Source organism: Rhipicephalus microplus, chromosome 3 (assembly GCF_043290135.1).
Source record: "Rhipicephalus microplus isolate Deutch F79 chromosome 3, USDA_Rmic, whole genome shotgun sequence".
In the NCBI taxonomy this organism is placed as follows: domain Eukaryota; kingdom Metazoa; phylum Arthropoda; class Arachnida; order Ixodida; family Ixodidae; genus Rhipicephalus; species Rhipicephalus microplus.
Genome location: NC_134702.1, coordinates 167,301,269 through 167,317,879, shown reverse-complemented (window position 1 = coordinate 167,317,879; position 16,611 = coordinate 167,301,269). Strand labels below are relative to the sequence as shown.

General features: G+C 45.3%; 2 protein-coding genes across 5 annotated transcripts in view; one reads left to right on the top strand and one right to left on the bottom strand.

Annotated features, from left to right (window-relative positions):
- Window positions 1-2,118, top strand: part of LOC119184355 (uncharacterized) — a 32,443-nt gene extending 30,325 nt beyond the window's left edge. The window contains exon 14 of the transcript XR_012894425.1: window positions 895-2,118. The gene's annotated coding sequence lies outside the window, so the exon portion shown is untranslated. The remainder of the gene's footprint in view (window positions 1-894) is intronic.
- Window positions 2,119-9,043: 6,925 nt separating this feature from the next.
- Window positions 9,044-16,611, bottom strand: part of LOC119184211 (signal peptide peptidase-like 2A) — a 70,591-nt gene continuing 63,023 nt past the window's right edge. For all 4 annotated transcript variants that reach the window (XM_075888551.1, XM_075888550.1, XM_075888553.1 and 1 more), the window contains one exon: window positions 9,044-9,941. In XM_075888551.1, coding sequence (XP_075744666.1) covers window positions 9,643-9,941 — 299 coding nt within the window. In that variant the 3' untranslated portion in view covers window positions 9,044-9,642. The remainder of the gene's footprint in view (window positions 9,942-16,611) is intronic.

Here is a 16,611-nt window from a genome sequence, read left to right as displayed (position 1 = left end):
TCAAAAGTGGAACAGCGTATACTCAGGTATCATTGCTAACAAGTAACATGCAGGTATAGTTGAATTTTAGTTAATCTGTAGACTTCGCGTCCACGTAAAAGTGTAATGCTGTGTTAACCGCGAGAAGTTGGATAGATGGGGCTATCTGGAGGCGCAAAAAATAACCTGGCAAGCAGGAAACGTGTTCTATTTCTCTGCTGATGCTCGTTCGCGATAGCTATATTGTGTTGACCCCGCTGCGTATACCTGAATGCTTTGCACGTCGAAACACACAAGTATAGCTAACTGAGACGCACGAGCGAACATGGCTGAAGCGTGCATCCTCGGGCACCTCCGCAGGGCTGCTTGAAACGGCGTCCATTACTCACTGTTCTGCAAAAGGTTGACCGAAACAAAAATAATTCGCGACGTCGCGAATCGCGGGTCGTTTTCCAGAATATCATATTGAACCCGAGTCGACACTATGTACGGTGACGGCAACAATGCAGCTGACAAAGCACGACTGAATGTGTCCGCCTAGCAGACGAAATCTTTGTGGAGCAGCTGAGCTTGACGTCATTCTTTTCTGTAGAGAAGTGGTCAGCTGTGGCGTGATCTGGAGGTGACCACGAGGTATCGCCACTGCTGGTGCTCCCAGTACTATAAATGGCGGGATTTCAGGCCGTTTTGAATAGTGCTAGACAACAGTGATAAAAATCAATAAATGCGATAGTCATTCATCCCTCAGTTGCGTTTTAGGTCGCGAATTGCTGCTACGGGGTGTATAGGTACTCGCTGACGGAAAAATCTTGGCATCAGTAAATTTGATGTCAGTGCTCCATTAAGCAATGTGTGTTTGCTGTTCTTGCTTTATTTTCAGCTCATTCAACACTGAGAATTTACGTGTCTCTGCAGGAGACGAGCCGGGCATTTCAAGAGACAGGAATCTTACGTTCCAAGAAGGCAGCTCGGTGGGCGTTGGAGACAGCCATGGGGCAGCAAATAGTATGGAAGCCGGGGCCAGCTCATACGGTGCAGACAATCTAAACTTCACCGAGGGGGCCGAGCGTGCAGGTGCTGTACTCGCTCTACCTCGACACCCTAGCGCTGCTGGGTTCGGGTGCGACGAGTGCCCGACCACGGAAGTGTTGCCGGCTTCGCGGAAGCGCTTCCCGCGGAACCTGGGCTACATCCCGTGGGAGTACCGTTCCGTGCTGGGCCAACACAGGAGGAACGGGCTGCGTCAACACGCTTCGGACGGGCATGCCACCGGCCCGTCTACTGCGTAGAGCATCAGGCTCTTTAAAATGACGGTTTAGTGTCTCAAAAGGGAAATACATGAAATCGCAGAAACATAAATCTTGTATACATATAAATGTTTTAAAATTAAAGTGCGAATGCGAGGAAGAGCAATTTCAATGGGCGAGTAGGAGCGTACCACTTTTGTAGAGTATAGCTACGTTTTATAGGTATACGTGTCGTCCACCGGAACGCCCCTTGCGCTTCGATTTAGAATTACTTGCAGAGGTAAATGCGTTAATCACGAAATTCTGTGTACTGCACACCCAACTCAAAAAGCTGCTCTCAAGCCATAGTGAGATAACTATAAAAATAAATGTCACGCATTTAGTGGTCCACCTTGTGGTTAAGCGCATGAGCGCTTTCTTTATTGTCCCATTGTTTCTTAAATTATTAATCGTGAGGGTTATCTCCGATAGCGTCACTTCAAGGCTCAATGCAGGCTCTGTTGTAGAACACCATTCATAGCAGCCACATGCAATGCAGTTATAGTGAAACTCTGTTTAACATCAACGCAATTATTTCACTAAGGACCAAGTGCTAAATCACCTGTCTGTAGAGGGCGATATATATATATATATATATATAAAGAGAACACATACTTTTTCATAATGACTTTTTGAGGTCTTTAGAGTCCCTTCAAAGTTGAACGTTCCCACAAGGGTATCAAAACCAGGTCTGGCCAGCCCTAAGATGGTTATGTGTGCCTTCCGTTGCGGAATCACGTGGCGCGTTTTATGAAACTAGTGTGATTCATTATCTAACACGAACTCGCACGGGTAGAGATGCTTTTACAGTACACACTAATAAAAGCAAACTTGCCGGTGCAACATACTTGCACCTGTGTGCAGTGGCTAAGGTTCTCGGCTGATGAACTGCAGGTCACGGTATTGAATACCGGCCGCGACAGCCGCACTCAACGCGTCTCTCATAGTCATAAGGTGGTTTTTTAGCGTTAAACGCCAACAATTATCAAGACTTGCACCGGTGATTATAAAGTCACCAGGCTATTATCACATTGATGTGTGACCTCGTGTGCGTACTCTCTCCTCTCGCTCTCTTTACCTATCTTGAACTCTCCCATACCCATCTCTCCCGCGAAAGGTAGCAAACTAGTCCTCTTGGATTCCTGTTCCTTCCTTCCTTAATCACGTACAGGTTAGCTTCTAATAGTGCCAGGAGGTACAAACACAGCTTTGTTTCACTATCGTTCGTTTAGCATGGGTCTGTAGCAAACACAGATGTTGCAGAAAAAAAAAACTAAAAAATTTTCTCTTCGGTAAGTTCGACGCCTATGAGAGCTACTGAGCGGTAATGGTCGCGGCGATGAGGTGGCAGCAGGGCGCGCGGACGAAGCTTAGTTTCACATGGTATCGCATTGAGCGGTGCGCGCTTCGGCGATGTGCAGTGATGGTTCTGGGATGTGCGCGAAGCGCGGTTGTCGTTTCTCCAAATTTACTTGGTATGGTTAGCTTGTGTTTCGGGTGTCACAAGCTTTCTACTTAGGTGATAAATTTTGACGTGACTAAACTTCGCCTGATGGAAATATTTGGTATCAGAGTACAAAAGAGCAAAAGAGAACTCTATCCTTAGTCACGGTAATTTGTGTTTCAGACATTTTTTTTTTTTGACAGCAAACGTCTGGTGTGGCGCTCATGCATTTGTTTATAGAAAAGGCAAAGAAATATCTGGTTTTTGTAGTTTTAACCTCTCGCGGGGCCTTCAGTGGCTTCTGTTCACGAATGCCTCAAGGTGCTGATGTGCTGTCTGGGCCGACAAGCAGTCCTCGGCGGACCTATCGATAATGTGGGTTTGTGAAGGCGGTGACATCTGTTGTCGTCAGGGTACCTTACTATTCAAATGAAGAAAACTGCAAACTTTTCGTACACGGATGGTCAGAGCAGTAAAGAAGACAAAACCACAACGTACATGCTGCGAACTGCGCGTGCCGAGTGTCGTAGCTTTCCCCTGTCGGGACCTATGTTGAGGCCATGATTCGACAAAAACACAAAAGGGCAAAATTACTCGTGCAAGAAACTTGTCTGCTCTTCTTTACTCTGCTCTGCTTCTGCAGAGCCGTGTAAAGAAGAGCACGTGCTCCTTGACTGTTCCCCCATTGGTTGACTTGGGTTGACGCTATGCGCGGAGTGAGTTTTTCTCACTCTGCCGATGTCAACCGCAGTCACTAGCAAACACCCTGAAAAAAAAAACTGCTTTTGGGCTCGTGCGACGACTGCCGCTCTACTCTTTGGGCAAAATCACTTGCTTGTAAAACAGGCTGAAGTGAAAGGCTGTGCTCTGTGTGGCCCACCGATCGCTTTTCTTGCTTTTCGAAGTTTGGGCAGACCGCTTGCGACGTCGCCAGTGCAAGGACCATGTACACTGGAGCCGGTTCATCATCACGTGGGCGCAATTGCTGGCGGAATTGTACTGCATGCGTAATGTCAGTTCAGTGCTGTTGCTTCTCCAAGTGTGCTCACATAGCCTCGCCGACTGTAAGCGCAGGCTCTTATCACACTTTATTCTTAATTCATCCGTATCCTCACTTTGCCGAGAGCTGTGAAAGCAGGAGTGTTACAAAGTAAAAAAAAGGAAACCAGGCTTGCGCGGAAGACATAGTCTAGTCGCAAGGAAAGCTGCAAGAGCGGCATTTATGAGTTCCTTTTAAACACTGGTCATTAAGGGTTACTGACTGGATTCCGCGATAAGGCAAGCTGGTGAAGCGCAGAGAGGAAGTTAGGTGGGCAGATTAAATTGGGAAATTTTCGGGTATAAATTGGCAGCAGCAAGCAAGGGACCGAGTTGACGGGTGGAACATGGAAGAGGCCTTTGTCCTGCAATGGGCGTAATCTGGCTGACGATGATGATGATACAATCGAACTTGCAGGGTACACCTGCACGGGCTTTATAGTGCAATTTCGGGTGCATTAGCTGAGGACAAAGAAGAATTACACCGGAAGATTTTGCAATGGGTTGTGACTTTCGATAACCCCCTCGTTACGCAATTCGAATTATGTGAGGCTGTTTCTAAAAACTTTTCGGTATTCATATTAGTGTGATTCATTTCCCCGATTGCCAGCCCAGGGTCAAAGTGCAATGGAGTTTTAAGCACCAGTGTGTCTCGGCGAGGCATTAAAGAAAAACGATAACTGTATGGCTCAGTGGTAGAAAACTGCATTGGCGTGTAGGGGACTCTGGTTAAAATCCTATTGACTTTTTATAGCCTTTTACGAGTTTTTTTTTCTCTTTTCGCAAAAGTGCTTACGAATGGCATAGCGACCGCGCGGGCAACTACGGCGTCGTAACAGCTTTCATTGTGAAAAACAAACAAACAAAACAGAGCATTTGAATAGACACTGCACACTTCAACTGACTTCACAGGGTGGCCATCGTGCGGTAAACTGATGGCATGGTTAGAGTGACCCAGGATATTTTAGTAGTGGTTTGTTGGTTGGTTGAGTCTGGCGCAACTCACCTTTGGGAATCAGCCATGAAGTGGGTGTTGCCGTCGACCACCAGACATAAAAATGCGGTGATCCTCTGAGCGCAATGACATCACCACTCTAAGCCAAAACGGAGCAACAGGGGTATAGGGGTTGCTCCTTTCAGGAAGCAATTGCATTGCCACTCCCATTACTCTCCTAAAAGGAGTAACTGCAGAGGGAGGAACCGTTGCTCTCCTGTCAGTTCCTCCTTCGGGGGATGAACAGTTACTCCCTCCAGTTCCTCCCTGCAGACCAACAGTTACTCCCACCAGTTGCTCCCTGCCGACCAACCATTACTCCCACCAGTTGCTCATCTAAGAGCAACAGTTACTCTTTACCGTTCCTCCCACGTGTTCGCAGTTACTCTCTGAAAACCAACTGCACATGCTTCCAGTTACTCCTTGGGGAAATGAGTATTTATCTCGAGTATGCTTGTCACACGCTTAACACATGGCGAGAGCTCCTTGGAAGAGCACTGCTTGGGTGCTTCTAACACAAAAAGTGGACAATATTGAAAGGAAAATAAAAGCTTTATTGTTCTTTTTATGAGGCGACGTTTGACCACACGTAAAAGTAGACTTCGCCACACCACAGCCAGCACTAAACAAACACCATAATACATCAAAGGTTTTCTGCGTCATCCGTGGAAAAACAATCTTGAATTTCTAGCATAGGGCAGTCTGTGTCATCATTGGTCAGAGAAGGGCAACTTCTCCAATTCTGAAGAACTCAAGTTTCGCAGCTGGTGTTTCCATCAGGCTAGCGCAGCAGAACGTCACCACAGGCATATGTGGAGCATCTCATTGCTGCAAGAAAAAAAATAGAAGTGTGAGGTTAAACATGCCAGAATCAATTCATAACAATGAGTCACACACACTGCAGCAGCGCTTACATTCTAGAATGTCTACTGCAAAACGAAATGTGAAAAACAGGAAGGTTCGGCCAAACGTTACTTGGCAAGCCATATAAATGCTGATGTGGTAGACGCTCTTCACATGATGTCTCAGACAGCAATATTCTGGACGAAAATGTGCAGCACCTCAACAAGGCATATTTGTAGTAGCTAAAGATACCCTTAGGTTCAGTTAACTTGTTTCCTATACACAGCTGAGTGACATTTCTATGAGCCCATTCACCAATGGGCATTCTAAATGAGGTCATGTGTGTGGCAAATAACACGTACTGTCCGCTCATGTTAAAATACTTATTTAGCTCGTGCACATAGTTGCTCTCGATTCTACTGTTCTATCATACGCTGCTGCGTCTTGAATTGTGCAATACCTGTAGGCACAAGCCAAGCATGCAAAGCCTGCTTGAAAGCAACCATTTGCAGAGGCTACATGATAATCTTCAGTATATTTCTTTGTACCTGACGCAAACGGCTGGACAAAACTATAGACAAATGAATGTAGACCGTGCTACCTTCAAAAAATGCTTTAAATTTAGAAAACTAGGGTGCATTTGTTCACTCGGTTGACGAGTCACAGCCACGAGATACGTAAACGAAGCAATATATCTTAAGGCACGCACAGATATTCTGATTCTTTGTTTGACAGTGTCACAGATAGCTTGCCAATACATATATATTTGAGAGCAACAAGATGTGAAGCTTTTATTAGTTCAACGTCTTGTTGGTTCACAGCCAAACAGGTTACTGCTTGTTAGACAAATTGGAATAAGCACACCATGGTTTCCAAAAAAAAAAAAGCATTATTAGAAGTTAGCTCCCGGCGTGAATGTCTGCCTATTTATTTTGTACTGCCTTCTACATGTGCCACAAAGACATTTGTTGAGGATGTGCTACCAGTCAAGCCAAGATCGCATACTTGGTCAATGTGATGGAAATACAAACATTAGAAACACTGCCACCTCTAGTAAGAGCATAACACTTCAGTATCTTGGACTAGCAAAGAGGTGCACAAGAAAGTTAAGCCCACTCTTGCGGAACTTTGAACGCGAATATTTCAGAGTGGGGGAGGTCAACATGCTGTGGCACTTTTAAACCCACGAAACATCTGCAGAAAACAGGGTAAAGGCAAGTCAAGAAACACTGTTATGAAGGCCTGCGCATGGACAGCTTTGTGAATCTAGGCCCAAGTGTTATGCTTTGTGCAAGCCAAAATCCATGTAAATAGGGAAAGCATACTTTTAGGAGCAGCAGCGTAAACAAATCTTGGCAGTTGGCTTTCTAGTACAAACAGCAATCCCTGCAATGAAAACATAAACATTTTATCTTAATGGTAACAGTGTGAGCACACACACGGGCCAGCGGAGCCATGTCGAATTGTCAGTGCCAGTGTAACCATGTGGCATAATGAACTATTCTCTGGCCAACACATGCACAGTTTGCCCCTAAAAAGCGATGCTTTCATATACGTAGTACAAAAAGTCTGCACTTACCAAAATTCACTTGTTTCTGTACTTTAGCATCGTTGGGAGCATCTTTATCTGCAGTATAACCAAATTTGTGTCATATCCCTGAAAAAAAGTAAAAGACATGCATCAAATATTGTTTAATTTGGTAGCAGTGAAGTCAGGTTAAGAACAGCCAAGTGGGAATCAGCCTAATTATGTGCATGCGGCAAATCCCAAACGGCGTTATTGAGGTTGTCGAAATTTTCGTCGATTGGTATTAACGTCGATATGCGACTTCAACGGCATGCCAAGTTTTCACAGCGCATAAAGATTTCATGATGCAGAATAATGACAGCGCTAACGAGAACATACAGCATTTATGATTGTCTTTTACAATATTCAGTTTTGCTAAGGTTTTGCATCACTAAAGAAATCTGATTTGGGTCATTCCTCCTCCAATTGTTCTGTCAATATGTAAACTGCGCGCTCGATGGTGCGCTTATAAAATAGTACGTTCAGCCCAGAGGTGAAGCAAGTGACGCAGTGATGTGGGCAGATTTTTTTTTTAGGCGTGCGGGGAGGGGGGGGGGGTCCGCTTATCTGAATAGGCCGGGCAAGCGAATATGGTCGTCAATTTGGGCTCCCTACGCCCGGCCTAAAAAAATTCTGTGCGCAACCGCCTGGCTATGCCAGTGAAGTGATGCGACAATGATTTGTTCACTTACTGATTTACATACACTTTACATCTCTAAAAAATGCGGCCCAAGGCCCCAACACTCAGCCGTTAACAGTACATAAAGCCAATGGTAGAAAAGTGCCAGTATGAATGCAGCTACAACCCTGCCCCAATGTTTTTTCAAGCGAGGTAGTGTTGCGGAAATGAACTTTTAACTGCAAAAGTACACTGGCACTGCAGTGGTGACAGGGGAAGCAAGAGGGTATGCAGGCGGTAATAGAGGTAATTTAGTCCGATACGGCTAGCAATGGATACGGTGAATAAGAGCAAATCATTTCTCTTTCAATAGCGGAACCACTCAACAATGTATTGTAAGAGCATTAAATGTTGCTGGAAATGCCACTCACCTGCACGCTGATGTATGCACAGTCCTTTGTCCGACGAGCGAACAGGCTTGCAGATAGCTGAAGACGTGTTTACGATGTGTTTGTTCCACCCAGCAGCAAAATCCACAACTACTTCGCGCTCCATAAAGATAAATATACACTAACCTTCATCACGAATAGGTAGAAACGCAAATCTGCGACACACACACACGATCAGAACATAGCTCACAAGCCCGCACGTCCATGTGCTCGCTAACCACAGACCATATGAAAAAGAGTAAGTAGTGCGAACGCGAACCTAGTTGCGCCGAAAAAAAAAAAAACGTCGAGCAGTGGCAGCACAGGCGTCAGCGCAATAATTTCAGTGTGTTCTCCTAATACAATTATAAAAAAAAACTGAGGTACACTAAAACTCATAAATAGATATAAAAAGTTGAGTGTAATTTTTATTTAAAGCTAGTCAACATAAACACTGAATAAAAATTACTTTGTAACTTACATCGTTTGCTACACTAGCGCCACACTTGTCGTGCGGGCGCAGATGGCGCAGATTTGTCATTCTGCCCTCAAACTACACGGTGAAGCGTGCTACTAAGTGTATGGCTGATGAGAAGCGCGTCTGGGTCCGCTTTTTTTTTTCTTCTCCGATATATCTGGGCGGGGGGGGGGGGGGGGGGGCTCCTTATGCACGTGTTTCGGTGCTTGATCTACTTTGACGCCCTTACTTCGTGGAAGAACGTCGTGTCTAGGCTTTTTTTTATCGTTGTTTTGCACGTCTCTCGGCGTTCGGTCCGCTTTGACGTGCCAACTCTCCATTCTGCTGCTGCGTGTGTTAGGTATTTGCCGTACTGTATTCTCAGGCCTTCTGTGTTCAGCCAGCGCTGCTATTTTATTATCTGCGGATGCTAAAATGAATCACTGTTTTGGTTTGGTTAAGTTTGGCACACAGAACAAACAATAATCTGGCCCATGAATATCAATGTGGGCGGCATGCATATTTGTGTGCGGTGTCCTGCCGGGGAGTAACCGTTGCGTGACGAGAGCATTTACAGCGGTTCCTCCTTCTGTTGCTCCCTTACAAACTTAAGATGAATACAGTTGCTCCCCCATTCTCGAACAAGTCGGCCATCTTGTTCCGCTTGGTCTTTTCGGAGAGTAACAGTCGGTCTGAAGGAGTAAAAACAGCCGTTGCTCCCATTTTGGCCATTTTTGGCTTAGAGTGTACTTGCCGCTTTCTCGTAGAACTATGCCTAACAGGACACGTGTAAAAATTAAATGGCCAGTCAGGTGTTAAATGGAGGGTATATAGGAAACATACTAGATTTTTTTTGGAGGTTGGGGGGTGTAATTGGCACGAATATATGAATGAGGCAGAGTAGAAAAACATGAAACTCTAATTTCGTTGGGGCTGCCGATCCCGACCGATGACGGTTCCTCGCGCCCAAGCTGCGCAGTCGATCCCTTAGGCGGGCGGGAACGGGCTCGCAGTGGCCTTCGGGGGCAGATCGTCCACTTCGACCTTCTTGGTGCCTTGGGCGCAGAACAACGGCTCCTGCCAGTGAAGAGTCGCCGTGATTGGCGAGCGCTTGCGGACGCCGGCGATGTCTTCGACCCCGGCTGGTGGAGGGGTGGGTGGGAGCGCGCTGGGAGAAGGCTTGATGAGTCGCTCGACGGCGACGAGCAGTTCGGCGTCGTGGGCCACGTCGTCGCCTTCAGCCGTCACGACTTCCTTCACGCCATCGCGGGGACTTTTCGCTGCGCCTGCGAATGAGAGCGCAGCGTATTCATCAAAGGAAAATGAAAGCGAGACAATGGAGATACAGATTGAGAAATCATATCCTTTACACCCCACTATAGTTAATTTCACGGAAATATTTTGCGAAACCAAAAATGGAGGAAATATCTTCAATTTTATATTTCACGCACAAATTATCTTACGTGATGTCACCGATTTCAAAAGCGTTTTCTCATATACCGACGACACTCGTGAAACGAAATTTTATGAAATTTAGTATGCGGGGTCTGCGACAACCTCAAAGGGTATTTTACTTCATTTCTACCGCTTGAAAACTACGTAGGCTTTAGTTGATATCCCCAATATTTCATGACGTCATGGCTATTGCTGCGGAAATTTTTAAGGGGTTTCGCCCCCCACTTTTTCGAAGCGAAGCACTGTAAGTGCGAGGCCTTTCCGTTGACCGCTGCCACGGCTACACTTGACAGTTACCTCCGTATTCACAAACGCTCCTTCACTCAAGAGCTCTCCTCGACTTGAAAAACTCGATGGCAGCGCCGTCTCTTTGCAGACCAAGTCACTGCATATCGGCAATATTCTGCAGCAATTCTTGAGAAGCACAGCGTCAATTTCAGTCGAGCAGCGGCGCAGTGCTCAACTCAGTCAAGTGAAGGATCGAATTCGAGTCGAGGAGCGTTTGTGCATACGGGGGTTATAGTATACCGGGTTTACCGGGATACCGGGCGTACCATGATAGTGGAATTGCAGTGCGCGTGCGCAGATACGCACGTTACCCGTACCGCTTACCACACTCGTGCTTGTTTTCAGATTTTATGTTACCGTGTTAGCGTAGGAGCACGTAATGTATGTACAACATGGCGGTGCTCTCGGCTGTCCGCTTAGAAGTGATTTTGGCGTAGTTGATGAAAAATTCACTTTGATCGCAGCAAACGACTGTTTAAATGGCTTCACTTGCCTTCAGTTAGCTTCGAAGACCGAGTATTTCGGATAAGCTGGCGTAGTTTTTTTTGCGAACGCGTCTAGGCCTAACTAAAAGATCAATGTAAACAAATCAGCAACTCAAATGTTTTAATGTTTTGTGCGTGGTTAATATTTATTTACTTTTATTATTATTAAATTAAACTTGTTACAATGCTAACTGCGGTGGCATAGGCAAGCGATTTCGTTTTCTTTTCCTTTTCAGTGTTCTTTACCTCATTAACCATCCAATAGGTGGCGCCACAGTCCCAGCTGGGGCACGTAAACCACGTAAACGCTATCCCGCTAAGCTATAAGACACTGTCTGCAACGAACGTTTGCTGCGCGTTAACGTAATTCCCTTAACCTCCGCTATCACGCTAACAGAAAACTATAACTGTCTAATATATGCGGTAATGCTCGGGTAGCGTACAGTAGCATACGTGACACACACACAAAAAAAGGCCTAACAGTAGACTACTATCCATCATGATTGTGACAGGATCGTATAAAACGCCTACAAGCACAAATCCTTTATACTAGTCGCCGACTTCAGCGTAGACAGTAAGTGCACCACAACTCAGCTTCACCCACTCGTCATCGTTCACTCCGTAGAAATAGGTTTTTATTTTCTTGTTTACTGCGCTTCTTTTGTTTACTGATGATGGTATAATAAATGAGTAGTTTACTAATATGATAAAAATTGTTTTTCTCTTTAGTGGTACATAGTATTTCCGAGATATTCACTGTGCAATACTAGAAATATACTAGTTCACCCCGCCGCGTTGGTCTAGTGGCTAAGGTACACGGCTGCTAGCCCGCAGGTCGCGGGATCAAATCCCGGCTGCGGCGGCTGCGTTTCTGATGGAGGCGGAAACGTTGTAGGCCCATATGCTTAGATTTGAGCGCACGTTAAAGAACCCCAGGTGGTCGAAATTTCCGGAGCCCTCCACTACGGCGTCTCTCATAATCATATGGTAGTTTCGAGACTTTAAACTCTACATATCAATCAATCAAATCAAGAAATATACTAGTTCCACAACAATGTGAAGATCATCCTTATCGTCGTCCAGGTCAACAGCGGCGGTATCAACAAGAACTTCCGGTCCTTTGCATATGTTCCTTTTAGAACAAAACTCGGGAAGGGGGGGGGGGGGGGGCTCAAACCAGAACTAAAGCTCAAAAGCATTCCTGTGAAATGGTACGTAAAGTGCTTAGGCATATTTAAAAGGCTTTTATTACAAATCTCATGTATTTCAATGTGGTCGCGTGCAGTGCCTCCATCTGAAACTTGCTTGACCTGCAGCGATCTCTGTCCACGTGTGAGACCTTTTGTGCAATAGTTTGAGCTGTACTTTGCTAATACGAAGTGTAAATGTGATTGTTTTATAGCGCGAGCTATTTTTTAGTCCCTTTTTATGCAGTGGGATCGAATCACCATTTTCCTGTCCGTGAGATACTCTTCAGGGTTTCCAATGTGTTGACACAGTTTAGCGATGGCACTGATTGCTTCTGGTCTAAAACTCTAGACGAGTACTAAGGGGGTGTTCGCGGCCCTAGTCGCTTTACGACTCGTAGCTGCTGTATAGCGCGTGTTAATTATTCACAATCGAATTCTGCGAAAGCCTCTTAGTTTCACTGATCTTAGCAAATTTTCACTGTGTTCTATTTTCTCTTTATAATTTCAAATCATGATATGCTCATTTCCTATAGAGGCGAAATTGTGGTAGGCCCGTGTGTTCAGATTTGAGTGCACGTGACCCTAGGTGGTCAAAATTTCTGGAGCCCTCCACTACGGCGCCTCTCACAATCATATGGTGGTTTTGGGACGTTAAACCCGACTTATCAATCACAACAAACCATGATATGTTTTTCTTGTGTTTCGTGTTTGTGACTACTTCGAATTCTTGGCCAAATAAAGTGATCACATTTTTTCGTTGTGGGAGAGGTTCCTGGTTCTTGAACTCAAATTTCTCAGATGAGGTTTTTTTTTACATTTATCATTCAGCACTGCATGACAAGCCTTTGAGTATTCGTGAAAAGAGCACGCCGTATATTTTGACGTTAAGAGAGGAAAAAAAAAACATTTTCAACAATACTCGCTGTGTGATATCTTTGCAAGAGACAACAATTTAAATAATTGTTGGGGATTAATTTTTACATTGTACTTCAAAATCTGCTGTTTTAGAGCTGCTTCGTAGACTGGTGATGGCAAAGAATAAACGCTTCAAGCTCTTTGATTAAAACACCACCAGGCCTGCGCTGAACCCACAGCAGAGTCACAGTGAAAGCTCGAAGAGCGACCTTTCAGAGCCTTTGAGACACTCGCAGGGTGGATAAGTCGTAATTGGCATAAATCATAATCATTGTGTAGTACGGAGGCATTCGCTATTTCACCGTTCGTCATTCTTCTGAGAAGCGCACTCGCTACACACTTCCAAGGAATTTTGTGCATTGTTTTCATGTTGTGACTGAAGGCGATGCAACGTTATCGCTGAAGATTTTGTAATGGGTTGGAGCATTTGACGACCCACTCAGGGTTCCTCTGCTATTCTAAAACGTTTTATTAGATGGGAAGCAGTCTTTGACTAGCCTATGTAACGCTATCCGGCCGTGTCCCCGTACCAACGCGCCGCACCGCGTTCTTCCCGCCGCTATTGTTGGGATGATGCCAAGTATAGGTCAAGTCGCAGCTGAGTGCTGCGTTGACCTCACTCTCTGTCTCACCCGCAGCAGCTGCCAGCTCTTCTCATGTTCCAACACACCTGGGCGGTGTTGCTCCTCCACCCACACACACTTCTCTTTCGCTTTACTCTCCCCACCACCCACAACGATGGACCACACGTCGAGTGCAAACACTCTTTCAGCTCATTTCGCTCTTTTCTTGGACTATTCTTCTCACATACATTTCTTCCTCGGTGTACCAACAAGACGTCGGGTGAAGACTTCAAGGACTCGACGCCTTACAGTTACGAAGTTCCTTTGTCGAAGAATCGGCTAGTACGCAACCGCTATGGTGGTTGGTAGACATCGCCACGAGCTTAATACTGGTCGAAGTGTGTCTACACTCATGAGTGATTCTACAGGACACAAAGAAAAGCCTGGGAGCTTACAGGCGCGACAAAACATCATAAATTGGCACGTTTGCTAATTCGGAACCTCCAAATGGCTCAGTGAGCCCAGCAGCAATGGAAGACGATGAAGCTGAGAGCAAGAAGGACTGCTTAGAAGAGAATCTTTTCCATGATAAAACGCCGACTTATAACCTAAGTGATGAAGAAGTCACGGGTGAAGACGAACCATTTACGTTGGTAGAGTATAAGAAGAAGCGAGCAGAGGGCATCCCAGTCGTCTTTCGTTCAACATCTGAAGGTGCTAGTTTCTGGAAAGTGAACCCCGATCTAGTGTTAGCCGAAGTAGTTTGCGCTGCTAAAGAAAAAAGTGCAGTTATTCAGAACGACCAGAGATGAAAGCTTCAGTGTCAGCGTTGCTTCCTTAGCTTCAGCAAAGCGTCTTTTTATCCTTTCGAGTGCAGGCAGCCTGGAGTTAAGCCTTTCATCCCGGAGTCATACACTCGGAACGTTGAGAAAGTAAAGCATGCGCCTGTGCAGTATTCAGACAAATAAATCCTAGAGTACTTGAGAGATATAAGGGTTATATCGGTGTAGCTGCAAAAGAAATATTACCGCAAGAAATCTGGAGCAGTAACGTTGCGTCCACTTCACACAGCGATCCTGACTTTTCGAGATGACCACCTGATCACCCAGTCACCCAGAGAAAGAATTTCTTGGTCCAGCACCTCGGTGCTATAACTGCCAGGAATTCGGACATATGGCGAAAAATGGTCGTAATACACGCCGGTGTGAGATCTTCTCAGAAGAACACCACCATAAGGAGTGCAAGTCAGTTCTTCAGCCTAAGTGTGCGAACTGCGCAGGTAATCACGCTGCCTCATATTCAGGCTGCCCGCAAAGTAGAGCTGCCGTGAAAATGCGTCGGCATGCGCTTATTCATGGAAGAAAACTGCGTCCCAACGAACCCTCTCCAAACCTTGAAACTCTTTATCCTGTACGTCACCCACCTCAGCGCACACCGCAACAACAGCCGAGAAACACATCAAGAGAACCACCAAGAACACACCTGAGAGATTACTCACGATAAGTGCATTCAAGTACCCCAACATACGCGTTGAAGCTGCGAACGCCCACGCGACCTGAGCCGGAAAGTAGCAGACCCGATAGCGTCAGTGTTCGCTCAAGCTACATCATCGAAACATCACGCCATCCACAGCAAGCCTCAGAAACTGAACCATTCAATGGTGTCCGTGACTCCGCATCAGTCAAACAATTGATTCTACCAATGCTTTTCGCAGAACTTAAAGCGATTTTGTCTGCTCTACCAGAAGCAAACAACCTGCCAGAAGTAAAAACCCTGGTGCCTTTGGAAGCACTAGTGTGTCAACAATCCGGCTCAAACCAGTGACAAGTAACACATGAATAAGCGCTATAAAAATGTCTCCATATTTCATTGGGATGCCAACAGTCTTCGAAGAAAGTGTGCTGACTTCCATTAACTTCTTTCCAATATACATTTCCAATACTTTGCATCTAAGAGGCAGAAATAATTGACGATTTTTGCCCTTTTATCTACATGATACATAAGTCATCTCGTCGAAATGGTCCTAGCAGAGTGCATCTGTGAGTCAGAAAGGACCTACCTTCTCACCAAGTTCACTCAAGTGATTCGGACTTTCAGGAATTCGTTGCTTGTAAAGAATCCTTTGGTGAGAAGTGCATAACAGTGAATAATGTTTACCTATACAATTTTCAAGTCATATTTCAGAGGAAGAGCTAACGAATATCTTCAATATTTCTAATTCATATTCATTTGTATGTGGAGACTCTAATGTGCACAACATAATCTGAAGTAGTGATCGATGTGATGCACGTGGGAACGCTGTTGAGTGCGCCGCAGACAAATGCAATATGACTGTTTTAAACGACGGCTTCCCAACTTTTCTCCGTGGGCATAGTTACCCGAGTTGCATAGATGTTAGCATGTGTTCCCGAGATCTAGTGAATGGTGTGGGAAGGACAACGAATGAAAAACACGTGGGAGTGACCATTTTTTCATCCTTATAAATAACCCCTACTTGCGAAATGACATCAAGCGCTACAGCAAACTGACGAACTAGAAAGCATTTCGGTGCCGCCTAGCAAACCGAAATACTCAACTTACGACAGTTGAAAGCTTTACTGAAAATTCACATGATAATGCGAATAAATGTACAAAAAAGTCATAATTGCAAAAGACTATGCTGCAGTCGACGGAGAGTACGAACATCTCAGAGCCATCAGACGACGTTAGAAAGAGCATATCGACGCAGCAGAAGTTTAGAAGCATACGAAATTGCTCAGAAAATCGACAGTGTAATGCGCAGACGTCTAGAAAATTCAAGTAAACGACGCTGGCGTTATTTTTGCAGCATGCTCTCTTTCCCTACACACCTGTTTTAAAAATTCGGCTTGTAATTTGAGCATTTAGTGGCCCTGTACCACAGAGCTTCTGATTTCATGCTCTTGCTGTAGCCTTGGACAAACGGGAAGTTGTGGTAGCACATGAATTTTTTCTACTTATCACTAGGCCTGGCGCATCACAATGTGACTTATTTGATAATTCTGTCACACTTGCTAGCCATAAAATCATTGCTTGCTATTT